Consider the following 17,724-nt stretch of genomic DNA (forward strand, 5'->3'; position numbering starts at 1 on the left):
TTATCTATTATCTAACCCTCTTTGTAAATCCCTCTGATATATTTTTTTTGCTGTGTTCGAACCAGAGTGCTCTCTTTTAAAATAGAGCATCAGATTGGATTCCAGCAGGAGTTAATCAGAAATGCTGCATGGTGCACAAAGATGACATGCTTTATAAGCTGGGTGGAAAATAACCATCAGCTCCTGCCTCCAGACAAAATACTGGCAAATTTTGACAGAAACTGGTATGTGCATCAACCAAGCACTTTGGCAGGCACCCAACCATTGTGCGTTACAGTTTTTGATTATAAAAATCCAGTGTAAGTGGGCAGCAAGTTCTACAATACATTAATGGTTAGAGGTGTTATCTGCTCATGATCTATTAGTCACGATGTGTTTCCAAAGAGCCAAACACAAACATGCAGCCAACACCGAACCCTGTCCCTTCAGTGGCTGCGAGGAGGATGCTTCTTTGGACAGAGGCAGACAGATGTGAACACCGCTGGCTGAGCTGACCAGAGTTGAATCCCAGGTCAGCTGCACGAGACAACAATAACCAAAGGATACTATAAACTGCCCGAGCATGGTAGATCTGCTTGGAATTATTTGACAGACTCCCTGCTGGGATCTATCCGGTCTCTAAAGTGTCACAGCCCTGTCAGTGATGAGTGTTGGTTATGTGCCTGGAAGCGTACAGTAGCCCTGCTGGTTCCCATCCCTCTGATTCTTTTCTGCTGCATCTAACATATGTTCTTTTTTTCTCATCTCATGATAAAGACGTTATTCAATAAATGTTGTTGTTTTGAAAAGAAAAATTGTTGTTCAAGCTCTTTTTCTCTAGACTGCTATGAATTACTGTTTTTTTTTTTTATGTCTAAAGACAGGCAGTTATTCCATCTGATGATACATAATCACAAAACAACAAGAGTGAAAGCAACAACAGTAGAACAAGCAGCAAACATCTGTTCAAATGTAGTCCAATAACAAAACAAAAAAACGGACTTTCAAGTTTTCAGATTAGCTCTGTAACCATTTCTTCACATGTACAATCAAGAAAATGTGGTTGTATTTGATGTCAACACAAAATGTAATGGGGAAACAAGACATCAAATTCCTCAAAACTCAAAAATTGGAAACATTTTTATCACTATTTTTTTTTTTTTCTGCTAATTTCATTCACTCAACTGAAAACATCACTCATTTTGCAAATTGGGGATTCAATTTGTTCTACATATTTAGCACAATCGGGCATTATGTGCAGTCACATGGACGTGATTTTTCTTTTTTTTTATCCTTTTCTCAACGCTTGCTTCTTCTTTCTGCTGTGTAAAATATTTGGTGAGTCTTGTGCAAAATAAATCCGTCTACTGCTGGGTCAGACCATGATGAATCCCTGTTAAATTTTCTTCAATATGCCATTTTTCCATGCTGCAGTTTTATTTTTTTATGTTTTCTCTATGGGTGTGTAGTAACCCTACTGAGAATCCATTTCAAAATGGCAAGATTTTGTGTTGTATAATCCCACTTTATGATAATTACCGGGATGATTCCACTCCGGCTGTATATTTGAACCCAGATAAATACCCATGATGAATGACGTTTATGCCGTCACCAGCCCCGGCACACTGATTCTTATCTATTTATTTTTATATGAGATTACTATGTGAATCATGTGAACTAGTTTCATCCCTCTTGCATTTTAACAGTTTTACAAAGCAATTAAGGCCAAGTGCGATTCACTTAAGAGGTTGTTAATGCTGTATTTAAGAGCTCAGTCATTGCTGTTTATTTGCACTGTCACTGCTCAGTTCACAGCTTACGGCCGGGACTGATGTGTGCACACCTCTTAATGATGCTCAGTAATTTCTCATTTCATCCAACAGGCTTTGTGTTATATGCTATCATATGTTTGATTGTGTCTAATAACTCAAGTGGACTTACACTGCAGTGCTGTAAATTGCTTTAATATACCATGAGAGGGCTTGTCAATTAAATATGAAGTGTGTGCTCTTGCTGTGGCACTATAGGAAGAAAACAGGGACAGAAAGCTGTCAAGAGCAGAAATCCAGTGAGTCACCGCTCCCAATATTCTTCTTTTCTTTTTTTTTTTTAGGTTAAGAACAAATTGACACCAGACATGAAATATTACAAACTCAGAATATCCTCCACTTCACCTCTGCAATAAGGAGTTTTACACATTCACTGTGAAGCTGTGCTTCTGGTTTGAAGTGCTGACACCTGAAGTAGGCTGACGTGTCCTCACCACTCACTCCCTCTTATCGGGGACACACAGGCACCTTCCTCACACAGCGGACTGGACCAGCACTGCCACTTTTAACCTGCCTCCTCAGACTGGTGCTGAGGTGTTTTCATATGCCTCACGGTGATTCAAAATGAATTAGTCCTCTCTGTGTACTACACAACTGTACTCGTACTGTGAGTTGCAGTGACAGGGGAGGATTCTGAGATTAGGGAAGACAGACTACTGCATGAATAAGCAGGGCAGGAAGCTAACCAATTTGCCCATTGGCAAGCATTAAGTTTATAACAAGCATCTTGACAGCACATTTTCGTCTGAGGTTAGATTGTTTGGCAGGTGGCGGTATCAAATCTCCTCACCATGACGCCTGAAACTACAGATGTCAGTCTTCTCTCAAGCAAACTGCAGTGTGGTTTGATAGAAGCCAGAATGTGATGCAAACTAAGTGCAAGAAACAACCACAACACACATGGTTTTATGGCTTTAAGGTGAGAAATCTTGACATCTGAAAGCCACGAGTTACCCATGCTTGGAAAGCAGAGTATAACAAAATGAAATGACAGAAAAGCACAGTGTGTGCTGAGCCTCAATTTACGCTATTTTTTTAAGAGTTCTTAACTGGAATGAACACCAGAGAAGGTAGGAGTTCAGTCTATTATGTTCAGTTCAAACATCAGGGAGATGGGAATCAAAATTTAAAAATCTCTAACCAGGTGGGAGGAAAGATTACAGAAAGCAAGAAAACTTGTCTGCAATGGTTCAGATCAGAGAAAACAAACTGCAGTGATCGCCTCCTTTAGATGCAACTGGAGCTCTGAACAATGGCTGTTTTCTTTCCAAAGTGCCTAGTGAGTTGACAAATCCAACACCACCTACGTGGACATAGCTGGTGGTAATTTCCAACCCAGTAAATAATAAAAGAGGAAGTACTCTGATCCCAAACTCTCATATCAGCAGGAGCAGATCTGCAGTCTAAATCTTTTTTGAGGATGCATGTTCCGGTCCTCCAGGTTCAACACCGAGTTCATGTTGTTACTTGCTGTACAGTCATTGTTTGATTAAAGTGAAACTAAAGGAAATGAACAGTCTAGATGGTTCATAAAACATTTAGAAAATACTGTGAATGCACATAATTAAAAACATATTTTCTCTAAAGTAGCAAATCCGTATTTAAGGGGATATTCAGGGCCGCTGTTGATGCTGGTTTCTGCCATTTAGCTCTGGCATTATGACAAACTTGTTGACGATGCCAAGTAGGTCATTGTTAAAGCCAACCTGTGTCAAATAGCATTTGCTATTTATTTTTAGCGTATTTTTAATGTGACTCGCAGATGGTTGCTGCACACAGCACTGTACAATGACTCATAAGTGTCACCGAGTTTAACAATCACAGGAAAGTGTATAAAAAACAGAAAGTCTATTGTGATAAATCATTAAACCGGATCCATCTGGTACGCAGAACAAACACTAATTGTTATTTGCAAATATTATCTTGACCTAGGCCAGTTTTCAGGCATTACAGGTTATTATTTCATTAGCTATTTTCTAAGTGTACTTTTCCCTCAGCTTGCCAGGTTATGTATTATTCACAGTGGTTGCTCTGAAGTCATGGAGAGATTAAACAGATTAAAATAAATCTATTGTAACTGTAATTTGATGTTTGCTCATGGGCATTAATGACCATGTTATGGTTGTCATGAGGCTTCACTAGCTCGCTGCTGCTGAGTGACACATTCACACATGGCAGCACACTGCCATCATCTGGCTGATGGAGAGCACATCCCAGTTGTTCTATGAGTGGTCGTAGAAATACTGCATTTTGGGTATCTGATGTTTTACAGTCAGTTCTTTGGGGTCTACTGGAGTTAAATTTGAATTTAAATTTGAGGCTTCAATAGTTTTACTTTGGTTAATCCGAAATGACTACAGTAAGAAAAGGTGGGCTTTTCATTTTTGGACTACTCTCTTAGTTTCTCAGCAAGTGTGAATAGTTCAACTTTTAGTTGAGATCACAATTAACAGCACAGCCAAAACAAAAAACTGTAAAACTGCAATGTTAACTATATATATACCTCTCGCCATCTGTTTTTCAATCTTCTGAGATGCAGTTTCCACTGAGAAACATCTGTTTTAAGAAGCTTAATGGAATAATATGGTAAATTCTTGCTGATTAGCAGTGACAATGGTAGTGCTTGTGGTACAAACTTGCTCACACCGAGAACGTCTGACATGTTTGTGTCAGCTGACAAGATTTTCCAGGAACTGCAGCAAACCTACATTGTGGATGTTGTCTTTATCACAGTATGTGGGACAGTGTTTCCAAACACTGGCTGTGATTTCTTTAGGTCTGAGGATGAGTCTAATTTTGTACTCCATGCTGTTTTAACAGCATACTGAAAATCTTGGCCTACTGTTCAAAACGTTTTGTCTTGTTTATGATGCTATTCTGATCCGTGTCACTTTAAAATCAAATATTCTGCATCAATTCTGTTAACTAATTGAGTTTAGATCAGTATCTACTTTTTATTTCATTACAAAAGTAAATATTCTTATCTCAGTAGTAAAGCTGTATATTCTGTTTTGGTTTGTTTTATGTTACTAATGATGGATTTTTCCACTGGTGCTGATAAAAAAATAATGTAAAAATATTCCTACAGTGTAATGATCCTGTTGACTTGATGTATGTCTGTATTAAATCGCACTGTTTCTCAGTTTTAGCATCAGGACACTTCAGTCAACTGTTCAGTCAACTAACAAAAACACATTTACCGCCTGTGTGTGAAAGCAGGCACTGATTTTCTTTATTTCTTTTTTTTCCCTGATCCGAGTAAAGGTTGACTGATTTTCCTCTGGGTACATGATTATACAATATTCTTTACAGCGGATTTGTAATACATAACAGTGCTTTTAAAGTGATTGCATTTTGTGGTCCTTTGTGCCTTCAGTGGGATCACTGTAACTTTTTATTGTATATATATTTTTTAAAGTATTTATAATTTGAGGTATTCATTAGGGTTTGGCATTAATAGACTGTTATTTTGTAAATCATGGAGTTAATTGCATTTCTCAGAGGTGGAAGTAGCTTATTCCCATTTTATTTTACTCTATATACATCACAGCATTTCAGAGGCAAATGCTGCAATCCACCACAAAAGAGGTCATTCAGCCAAACAAATATTTTTGCATTTGACATTTGAAGTATATTTATCAAAACATACCTTCTGTCGTAGTTAAATTCTAATATAGAATTTTGATTTGTACTAGAGTATTTTTTTACTTCAGTAAATCCGGGTACTTCTTACTGCAGTACTGTGAAAGAACAAACTGACTAACACCACTCTCGCCACTGGTTTTGCTATTGCACGTTTTACCAGGTTATTAGGTGCATAGTAATCTTGTCATACTTTGTGTTTTTTTTTTTTGTGTACATCAGTTTGTCTTGTAGAACCTGTTTTGCTGTTAATATAGCCATCTATGTTATATGTTAATATACCATCTGCGTTGTTTTGGTTACCGTCTGCAAGGTGGAAACGGTTACAACACCCCAACATGAGTCCGACCAATGGGGAGAGGAGGGGGCGGTGCCGTCGGCTTCATTTCTCATCGGTGTGTGAACCACAACAAAACAGCGACGACACGACGAATGGCAAACAAGTCAGAATAAAACACAAAACAGGTAAGACGTTAGCTGACACCACGAACCGCTTGGTTATTTTATTTAACACACAGCTCACTGCCAGTGGAGTATTGAACGGGTCTGGGTACGTATTTACGCAGCGCGCGGGCTGGTCTGCTGAGCCGCCGTTGATTCGTGCCATTTCATTAATTAAATGTCTAATTTACGCGACGACATGCAAACCCGTTTTTACGATTGTGTCGTGTAGGAATATTTAAAGCCAAATATCGGTTTCGGTGGTGAGAATGGAGGCGGTATTATGGTTTACTCTTGGCCGGTACGCTGTGTTCTTCTTGGCTGAGCCTCGGCGGCTAAGCGGCTCGGCAGCATGGCGGCTCGGCCTGTGTTTGCGATGTAGACACAACAGACAATCCTGGTCGGCATTTCTCTGAGCCACAGCCTGCGGTTTGACTCAGGCTATTATTATCTTCCACACTGTTGTGTGGATCTTTTGCATTGTGTTACGTTAGCAATTATTACCAACGGGTGCTTTGGCCTAACGCCACCGGTAGAAGAAGTGCTCACATCAAGAGGAACCATTACCACATTACCCCGTTACAACTACAGGTCCTGCTTTCTTAATCCTACTCAAGTAGAAGCACTGAAGCATCCTCTGTTAAATATATTTCAACTATGAAAAGTAAAAGTGTTTTTTGCATTATTAAAGTTACTTAAATGAAACCATATGAGAAGTGGAGCTGTCAACAACTCTCAGTGTGACAGGCCGCAATTAGACACTGTGTTGTAACTAAAATGTCAATGTAGTTGGAAACCACTTACCTAATCTGAAACAGTGCTTAGTGTTTTAGGAGCTCATATTTTCATGTAAAATCATATCTTTTGAAGTCTTAATCTAAGAGGTAACTAGTAGATAAAAATGTACTATATAAGTACAAACTGCCAAAGACACAGTGGATGACTTGACTGTTCTCACAAGCTTTTAATTTAGAGGAAACCTACTTTTCCTACAATTATTGGTGAATATATATATAATCTAGACGCACAGTAATATTAATGATGAACGATGGAAGACACACAATGAGGAAATATTCGAGTAAAAGTCATGCATCTATTTACGGAAGAAAACAGAAGTATTATTTGAAAAATGTACTTTCAGAATCAAAAATAAAAGTACTCATAGTGCAGAATGACCCATGTCAGTATTGTATCATTATTGGTACATTAACATGTAAACGGTTGTTTATTATTTCCTTCTGAGATGCAGTGAAGTATAAAGTAACGTGTGGAAAAACCTATGTAAAGAACAAGTATTTCCATACAGTACTTATTTAAATGTGCTTAGTCACTTTGCACCATCAAGGAAATATTATGAACACCATGTGATAGACAAAACAACAGTACTCAGTGGACCATCCACTATAGTTTCCTACCATCCGCTAGTCTTGAAAAGTGCTATATAAATAAAGGCTTACCACTACCACAGACAACAGACGGTCACAAAAACTCACTTTTAAAATGGTTAAAAATGTTAGACAGCTGCTACAAGTCTAAATAGCCAAATGATTTTTGACCAGAATATATATTTCCTTAATCTATTTTTACCCAGTATTATTGTCCTTGCACAGATGTGTATATACATGAAGAGTCTCTTAAAACTTGTACTTACTAAATACTTATATTTATGAATATTATACTGATGCCAGAGATGTGACCATCAATTTCCAGTATTCACCAAAGACTAGTGGCTCATTCTCCATTTAAAGACAATCAATGTCTATCATTTAAGGCCTTAATGACCAAGATGTCACCTATAAAAAGTATAAAAAGTCTCACTGCTATGATCTCTTTTGAAGGATACTACACAAGCTGTAAGCCTAATGCACTGTATACAAACATCTATTCAGCAGCACACTTCCAAGCCCTAACAGAATTATTCCTCATATATTACAAGGGTTTTTTTTTTTTATTATTATTATTATCACGGACAGTGCACCAGTTGAAGTCTCTTCCTCTGGGGAAATGTTTGCTGGAATCTGTCCAGGTCCAATTTCACATTCAAATGGCTGTGTGGCATGTGGTTAGTCAGCACGTCCTGCTGCATCTATACAGCAGTTCCTCTCTCCTCCCCTCTATTCATGCCATCTTTTGTGTTGTGTACAGACAGCTGCAGCTATGGGCAAGTCCCAGTCACACTTGGCCAAGCACAAAGACGAGAGTCAGGACGCACTGACGACTGCTGGCGACTACGGTGACGGTCAGACAGAAGAGGATGGAAAAAATGGGGATGTATCTCAGTTCCCCTATGTGGAATTTACCGGGCGGGACAGTGTGACATGCCCCACATGTCAGGGCACTGGGAGAATCCCACGAGGTACAACTTTCTAGATATTAGTCATTATTACTCAGTGACCATTATTAGTATAAATTTTAACTCTGTATACAGAATTGTTTCTCTTTAACATTAAATATTCAAGACTAAATAAGCAACAACCAACATCCTTAAATATTGTTTATTAGGAGTCTTCAGGTCTGTGTGGGTATGGATTTGTCACATTTGATTGACAATGACAGCAATGAAAATGAAATGAAATCTACAGGAACCACCTGCACATCTTGGTGGCTCCAAAGTCTGACTCAGAAATGTTTTTAAGTCCTATTTATGGACAGTGATCAGCTCTCTGCTGTTTGGGAGACAGTTTTGTTTCAGGCAAGTTGAGTTTTAATCTGTACAAGTGCAGAGGCCTCTACCAGGATCTTACTGTGATATAAAGGCAACCACACAGCAAACTCTTTCACCCGAAGTGAGCTACAGTTTTACATTTTAAAAAATCATGCATTTTGCAGTGAAGATGAGTGAAGGCTTCTGTGTTTTTATGTCCAACTCCAAAATGCTCACACGAAACCTAAACTTTATATAAATCAGATCCAGAATGCTAGTGCACGCATTTACAAATATAATACTACAACTGTCCAAATGTAAGGAATACAAGTTTCACACAAGATTCAACCAGATCTTAAGGCCTTAATGTCTACAGAAATGCTACAGATCACAGATACAGCAGGTCCATAAGAATAATGATAAGAAAGAGAAAATGAGTATTTGCAGTACGCCATATTGACTTTTTCTTAACTTAAAGATAACACAATTAAAGATCCATTTCCATCTTCAATTATCTCTACATTGAGAATAAACCAATCATTGATTAAAAAAAAGAAATAACGTATGATTTCACAATATGGCGATAAGAGTCTAGCTCTACAGCAGTATTAGATAGTGGGAAATTTACAACCTGCTCCTAACTCAATCAGTCAAATGACAGCTTTCCTATCCTTTTTTTTAAATCATTCAACAGGTCAAGAGAATCAGCTTGTGGCTCTGATTCCATACAGCGACCAAAGGCTCAGGCCAAGCAGGACGTAAGTCTGCACTCTGTGCTGTTTTTACAGATTAACTGTGTAAGCTATCTGTATGATTAAACTAAATGAACACACAGGGGCGTGATAAGATATCAGCTGGTTTCAGGGTCTCACTTCTCTTCTCCCTCTCCTGCAGAAAACTGTATGTCACAATATCAGTGGCTCTCTGCCTGCTGCTGTCTGGCCTGGCTGTTTTCTTCCTATTCCCTCGCTCCATTGATGTGTCGTATGTGGGGGTGAAGTCTGCCTACGTCTCCTATGACCAGGAAAAACGAATCGTCTATCTCAACATTACAGTAAGATTGTGTAGTTATGTACTCCCTTAACTTCAAATAAAACCGCAATCATACACTGTAGGAGAATTTGAATGTGAATATTGCGGAGCATTTAGCAGCTAAAGAGCCAAAAGCAGAGCTAAAAGAGTGTGAATATTGGACATAGATTCACTAGGGGGACAGAAACACGACTGCTAATGAATGCTAATGTTACTCCGTGTCTGCTGGGTGTGTATATAGGCCACTGTTTGCGAACAAGTTTGCCATTATTAACTTAAAATGTGATTATATGTCAGTGTTGTGTGTTTACAGCTGGTTTCTGCTGCCTCCAAGCAGCAAAAAAAATCTGTTACTGCAGCTTTAAAATGCTACACCTTTCTAAATTAGGAATTACCACAAGGTCCCTTCTGCCACAATCTCACACCTTTTCTCCTCTTGTATCCAGAACACTCTGAACATCACCAATAATAACTACTACGCCATATCTGTGACCAACATCACAGCGCAAGTACAGTTCTCCAAGACGGTGATAGGCAAGGCCAAGTTTAACAACAGCACAGTGATCATACCACTGGATGAAGAGCAGGTAGGTTTGAAATACTTCACTGTACAGAGAGGAGGTAAAAAAAAATCAATTCAAGTGAATGCACTGAACTTCTGATCCACTTTAGTTATGACACTTTCACAGCCCACACAACAGCTCATTGTTACACCCACAGTCACAATACCAAGCAGCCCCATCTGACTTAACTCATAGACTTGTCTTGTGACTTCTTAAAATTAATATCAATTATATTCAGTCATTCAAATCCAGTCTTCAAACAGATGTTCTAAGCACCGTTAAAGCCTCATTTGTCACATTACAAATCTTGGCACCACCTCTCACTACTGGACATTGTTTAAACAGAATTTAGGAGAGAAAAAACACACACCAAACCACATTAGGTTTAGTTTTAAATAGCAGAAATGTGTAATATTTTGATATAAACTGTGTTGTTGCAGATTGACTACACAGTTCCCACCACCATTGCTGATGAGATGAGTTATATGTTGTAAGTAACCTACTTAAAATCCTAAAAGTGCACTATTGATACGTGGATCATGATTATTTTTTCATTTTATACCTTTTTTTTTTTTTACAGTGACTACTGTACTTTGCCAACCATTAAAGTCCACAACATAGTGGTGATGATGCAGTAAGTATGGCTGGATGAACAGTTATTTAAACATTAGGTATTGTGATTTTTATCCTTCGGTTTGTCGTGAGATGCACGACTGGGCATCAGCCTGTTTTATGTCAACATCTCTCTCCTCCACACTCGCATAGTTTCACCCACACATGTTGAAGAGCTGCCCAGAACAGCCCCGGCCTTCTGCTGTGGAGTACTGCTTACACCAACAGAAGATACTTGGGCCTTTGGGAGCCTTGCTAATTTACACGTCAACGCTGACATTAAAGCAGACTGTAAATTTAGCAACTATTTCTCAAAGGCAGAAATGAACTTTATTATTTGACTTAATCCTCTGTGGTAAAAGCGTTCGAGCCAAGTATCATGAGACTAAAATCCAGTGGAAATGGGAAAGAAAAGTTGTAATGTAATGACCTAAATGGAACTTGCGAATGTTTGTTGCAGGCTTCATTTTGATGCAATTAACAAGGGAAAACAATGTTTATCAATCAAAACAAGCAACAAAGAGTGATGACAGAAATCAGTGCAGTTTGTGTCTAGATATTTTGGGAGGTGAGGCAAACCAGGAGAACAGAAACAAAACAATATAACCATAACATGAATCTAATGCAGACATTCTGTAAATAAGTATTAGGTTAGGGTTAGGTTAGGTTAATTAGTTTTCTGATGGCAGACTAATGATTGCAGTACTACTTAGAGCAAGCCACTGCAAAGCATTGTGGTCAATGAAAATGCAATCTTGTGATTAGCAACGTTCAGACTGGCTTTACTCAGCTCGCATACATAAACCAGGAGTTAAACAGTTAGAAAATCTGCTGACTTTTCAAGATTATGAATTAATGTAATAAAAAATAAAAACTATTTTAGGGATTTATCCATTTCCTGTGGATCTTGAAAATCTAGTCAAACAAAAACTTCTGCCCCAGAGAAATATTTATAATCTACTGAAGCTCAAATCTTAATCTGTTAAGAAGGAGGGGATTTCCCATCTGTTATTCCCACACCATCTCAGGATTTAAAAAAAAATGACAGCAGCATGTCTCACCTTGTTGCTGGATGTACGGTAGTTGACTCTGTGGTTGACCTTTTCAGGGTGACGGTGACGACATCGTACTTCGGACACACGGAGCAGGTCTCCCAGGAGATGTACCAGTATGTGGACTGTGGGGGGAACACCACCTCCTTGCATGGGCATGTGCAGGTCTACCAGTAAAACAAGCAGAAGACCCTGGGTGTCAGATACTGCTGCAAGTGAGGTTCTCTCACAGGTTGACTGGGCTGACTCCTGCAGAGGAAGTCCTCAACAGTGAAATGATTGAAAGCAGTAGTTTCAGATATGATGCACTTTAGCCGGATCCTTATCTTCAGAAAGTATTGAGAATGTTGGATGAGTACAGCAGGAATGCGGTAACTGCTGCTGCCCCCTACTATTCTATACCACTTTTAAATACTTTTAATAAAAATACAATAACTAAGCTACAAGAGGTACTTGATTTTTTTTTTTTTTTGGTCTTAGTGAAAACCACTGAGCAGTTCCTAACCACTCTTATCTGCCCTCTTTTCATTCCTTCCTGCTGCAGCTTTTCTTCCTTTTTTTTCATGAAGTAGACTTCTTGATATTGTGTAGTGCAATACGTTTGGTGTATCATCTTATGTCATTTTTTTGAGGGGGGGCTCAGAATGTTTTTTATTTTCAGCTTGAGTAAAGGTTGGTAGTATCAGTCTTTTCTTATGTTTATCTATCATCCAGCAATCATGACTAATGTGAAGATTTTGACATCAGCATATTTTTTATGAATAATTGAAACCATTTTGCCATTTAAGAAAAAATAACTTTTTAAAAAGGGATAATATTTTCAATTTCATAGCAAATGTGGAAGCAATACAGTGGGCTGTTAAATACAGGAATATGTAAATGTAAATATAAAATATGTTCTTTCCTTCTGGTTTGCTTCAAAGCATTATATCTAGAATAACGCCTGGTCTGGAAGTAACTTTTTCCCTTTAACGAGGCCGTCTTATTTGTGTGGGTTATGGTGTCAGTGCTATATTAATCCACTCTGCACCTTTACTTTGAGTCGACTGCTACTCTTTAATTTTTGAGATTACAATGACTTCTGCCTGTCTCTTTTATCCCGTGGTATCATTTTGCATTGGCTTTGGATTGATCACCACAAGTGACTCACTGTGAATGCTGTGATAATATGTTAAAGTTTAACAGCAGCATAGATTGTGTAAGTTGCTGAGTGACATTTGTTTTGTCTGACAGACCATGCCCCATAACACATAAATGCCCAATACATGATTTCTAAGTTTAAAATTTCTGATCTGATTCTTATTTTCTAATTTGTGATCACACAGATATTCTGTCTGTTAATACAATTCCCAGTCATCATAAGAAAACTGTAAGATCCAACCCTTCATGACATTTCATGAGACAAGTTTAGATGTGAAAACCTTTCTGTTTCTGCCTAACATCTCCACAATGTTTTTTTGTGTTTTAAATGCATGAAGCTGAAAATAAAATCATGGTTCACTTCAAAAGTCTTTTCAGTATTTTTCTGTGCGCTTGTAAATGTCTCTGTACACACTGGGTGTTCTGCTAAACCACAGTAACATCCGCCTCTGATGAAGACCCCAAAACTGTTGGTTTATTTATTTACACATTATTTATTAATTACATTATAACTTACTTTCATATTTATCAGATACTTAAAATGATGTTAACATCCACATCATTATTTTTTTTTTATTGTGGTAAAAATCTTTCAGCAGTGTTGATATTTATCAGGTGTTTTTACCATAATTAGGATAAAACAACCTAGAAGTGAACATTTTTGTTAAGTTGTGTCTCGATCGTACTAAAGAATATGTCTTTCAAAATTAATATTTATCATAAGGCTGCAACAAACTATTTTAATTTTCGATAAATCAGCTGATCATTTTCTCAAACAATAATTGGATCTATGTCAGAAAAGAGTGAAAAAAGTCCATCACAGTTTCCCAGAACCAAAATAACATCTTCACTTGTCTTATTTTGATGGACCAACAGTCCAAAACACAAAAGATATTCAGTTTACTATACAACAAACAGCAAATACTCACATTTGAGAAGTTGGAAACCAGTGAGTCTTTGGAATTTTTGATTTAAGAAACAACTAATTGATTATAACAATAGTTGAAAGTTAATTTTGTGTTATTTGGCTGATCAATTAATCATTTCATCTCCAGATTATTGTCTCCCAGTGCAGCCACATGTTTTCATAATTGGAACAACTTTCATGCGGGGGGGGGGGGTTGTGAAATATTGGATCATGTAGTAAAGTAATATAAACTACAAATACTTCACTGCAGTACTACTTCATTGCATTCCACCATTGCCAGACGACAAATAATAAACAAGAGGGAAACGAGGACAATGAGGTCCAGAATGTGAACTGAATGGACAGACCACCACTAACCCCACCACTAGAGGGCAAAACAAAAAGCCTCCCTCCAATGCAGAGGAACAAAGAATCACTATCTAGATATGTAGGCCAGTAAATACCCACAGAGCAATAAGCCTCATCTGTTTGGTTTAGACTTTTTAGTCTGATTGGATTTAAGACTATAGTTGAATAGTCCGTTTCCCTGTATAACAAAAGTTGCCACCGATATGTAAAAAATGTTCAGATATAACCATCTATCTATATAATCTATTTTTTTTCTTATCATTTACATGCTATACATGGTTGTATTTTACTGTATGTCACTGTGTTACTCATGACTTCTTGATGCAGCTAAAAACACACAACGTCCCCAGTGATCATGGTATGTTCACATCTGCTGCTCTCATTAAAGCACCAGTTCACTTCCTCTCTAAGATCCAGGTCAGTGGTTTGGACCAGAGCTACACTGAAATACATGTGGCCAAAAAATGGAGGAAAAACACACATGCACACAACCACTGAGCACCATCAGTTTCCTCTTTGTCTCTTATGGTATTTTGTTTTCATAGACTGTCAGTCAAAATGTTATTATATGACATAAAATATAATCTAATGTAAATGTATTAATTTAATGTAATTAGTGACATTATTGGCTTATTTTATCAGTATTTACATGTTAGCAAACATCTAATAATTTAATTAATTTGTTATGAACATTTTGATCATTTTTTTCTTAAGTGAAGTTTACTGTTGAAAGTGTTATTTTCCTCTTTATCTTTTACTGTTACTATCATCTTTGACAATAGATTTAATGTTAAACTGTCAAATAAATAAATATCTTTGTCACAACTCCACATTTAAAAGGGAAAGATGTTTCTTCACTGCATCAAAAAAGTGACATAACATGAACAAACATCAGGATTAGCCTTCAAAGGTCCAGTATTTATCATTTATCATTATGCTATGTCTTGCCATCATTTATAGTCTGTTATTTTCTGGTTTGAGATTGTACTTGTCGCCACATCTACACTGATAAGCAATTGTTTGCTTCTTTGATATCAAAATGGTTTATAATTAAACCATGCTACAATAGACTTGCGATCTGGGTGTTTCCAAGCCTTTGTCTACATGCTGGGCATTAAGCCAGCCTGCCCTTGACCATTGCTAATGATAAGCCGGTCAAGTACTGAACATATCACAATGTGTTATCAAACAAAAACGCTAAACACAGTCACATAATTATGTGCCTGTAATTCTGTACTAATTCAGCTTGACAACTCAGTCTAAAGTTCATGACTTGTTTGGATCCAAACTGAAAAGTCACAAAGGAGGACTATCTCAGGCCAAGCTGTCTGGAAAATGAAAATGAGAACTACTGAGTTTCAAAGCTTTGTCTCGCTGCCAAGACCGGACTCAACGACATACAACAAACCCAGTTCTTGAATCAGTGTTGGCTGCACGTCCAGAGTGACTGGCAATGAATGAGCAGTGGAGGCTATTCAAAGTCTTACTCATGCCCTTTAACCAGCAGCTTTAAAGTTACAGGATGATCCATCTGACTACTTGGCAGTCTGGTATCAACATACAGAACTTTGTATGAATGTCACTGTAGGCAGATGAGCAGCTACAGTGTACTGGATTTTTCCTACTAGCTCGCAGCCAACAGGTTTAACTGTACAGAGGCACGGTAGAGAAGACAGCTACATCCGCTGCTGATTTGGTGTGTTATTTCCATTACAGCAGACCTTCCCCCTCATCCCGTAGTTAATATAGGCCCAGCAACTTCCACTCACCAGGTAAAAGGAAATGGCTTTTCCATATGTGCTCTACATGAGCACACTACCTAAAAGAGGTCAGACTCACTGAAAATAATACTCTGAGTCCACTGGATGTGGTCTCCCATCACAAGAATGCAAACATACAGTATGTCCACTACAGCATGACTGTTCATGTTTATGTCTCTTCAAACAGTGTCACACTGGATAACCAACAGAACGTGTTATCAATAGTTTTTATAGGATTAAGCATATCCAAAGAAAACTTCTCACAGTGGATATTCAAAGTAATTTCTCACTTGTGTTGTACTGGGACAGGGGCAGAACTATCTGCAGGGCTACATACCTGTAAAGGTAAATGATAATGTTGTGTTTTGTTTTCTTAATTTGAGCAACAACAAAAAAACACCCCATGGCTCTATGTCCAAGTCCCATTCAAATGAACATATTTCAAATCTTGTTTTTGGACTGAATTTTCATCACCTGTGAAAAGGTCACAGTAAGGTAACAAACATACAACCACACTACAACTATCCATCGATCTGCTTTCACACCAACTTGCCTCAATATAATGGGTTTGTATTCATTTTTTAGTTCGCTTTACCGTTTAGCTGTACATATACAGAACTGAAAATCTTTTAGGCATCATCATCATTTAACTTCATACCAAGTGCAGTAAACAGATTTAGGCTGTCTCTCTCTTTGGCTTTATGTTTGGGCCAGTCAGGCACCTACCTGACAGTCCTGCATGACGGATAAGAATCTAAACATTTAAAGTGCCTAAAACTCTTGCACTGTACTGTTCATGTGAGTGCTACTGAAAACCAGTCTCCTTAATGTCCCAAACTTTTTCTTCCACTTTTTATCCCTCAAGTCATTTTAGGATTATTAAAATCCTCTTATTCCACTGCATCTGACAGTGTCATATATATTCTGTATTACAGTTTTCCAGTTCTAAATTGAAGCTATATGACAAGTGAGATATTCAAGACCTAGACTCCATAATTTAAAGGCTTGCGCTCTTCCAGTCCTCCAACTTCATGTGTTTGGTGCAAACTTTGGGATCTCCACCAGAATTTAAAATAAGGTTCTGGGAGTTTTAACAAAGTTTGTACTGACTGACCCACCAATACATTTTTTAAACATGCACTAAACAGGACTGTGCTGCATTACACTGACAGGTGTTTCTATTATTTAAGGCAACCATCGTGGATATAAATGGGGGTGGACAAAATAATGGAAAAACTTATTCAATACAATTCAACAGCAGCCTCCAAAATGATCACAGTTGAATCAACACATCTCTAAAACACTTCCAACACATACTGAACATTAAATGTCATAAAGGGAGGATTTACTGCAGGACTGTTGTGTTAAAGTCTGCAATAGTTTTAGCCAGGTGTCACCTGAGAGACTTTAGCCACTAGCTAATACGTGTTTTGAGTTAGCGTTAACAAAAACATTACACAACTGCTTTTTAATCCCCATTGAGGATTAATTTTAATTATTGACTTTCCTGCATCCATTTGCGTAATTTGTTAGTTTAACGCTAAGAGAAAAGTGTTAGCTAGCTAAAGTAGCTAGTTAGCTTAAAAGTTAAAGTTACCGTTAGTACTTTGAACTTCGAGACCGTTTCTTTGAGAAAACGTTTTATATCGTCTTTCAGTTGCCAACAACTAAAGTTTGTGTTGTTTGTGTTGTTTGTGTTAATGTGTCCAGTGTTTCCCGGCCCCCACCACAGGACACTCCCCTCCCCCCCCCGG

At 37.9% G+C, this 17,724-nt stretch overlaps 1 protein-coding gene across 1 annotated transcript; it reads left to right on the forward strand.

Annotated features, from left to right (window-relative positions):
• Nucleotides 1-5,787: 5,787 nt before the first annotated feature.
• On the forward strand, nucleotides 5,788-13,302 carry tmem106ba (transmembrane protein 106Ba). Its single transcript, XM_056380949.1, has 8 exons — nucleotides 5,788-5,915; nucleotides 8,037-8,247; nucleotides 9,230-9,293; nucleotides 9,430-9,589; nucleotides 10,014-10,154; nucleotides 10,571-10,620; nucleotides 10,711-10,764; nucleotides 11,851-13,302. The coding sequence occupies exons 2-8, from the start codon at nucleotides 8,049-8,051 to the stop codon at nucleotides 11,969-11,971; spliced, it is 789 nt and encodes a 262-aa protein (XP_056236924.1). The 5' UTR covers nucleotides 5,788-5,915; nucleotides 8,037-8,048; the 3' UTR covers nucleotides 11,972-13,302.
• Nucleotides 13,303-17,724: the final 4,422 nt, after the last annotated feature.

Source organism: Seriola aureovittata, chromosome 7, assembly GCF_021018895.1.
Source record: "Seriola aureovittata isolate HTS-2021-v1 ecotype China chromosome 7, ASM2101889v1, whole genome shotgun sequence".
Classification (NCBI taxonomy): domain Eukaryota; kingdom Metazoa; phylum Chordata; class Actinopteri; order Carangiformes; family Carangidae; genus Seriola; species Seriola aureovittata.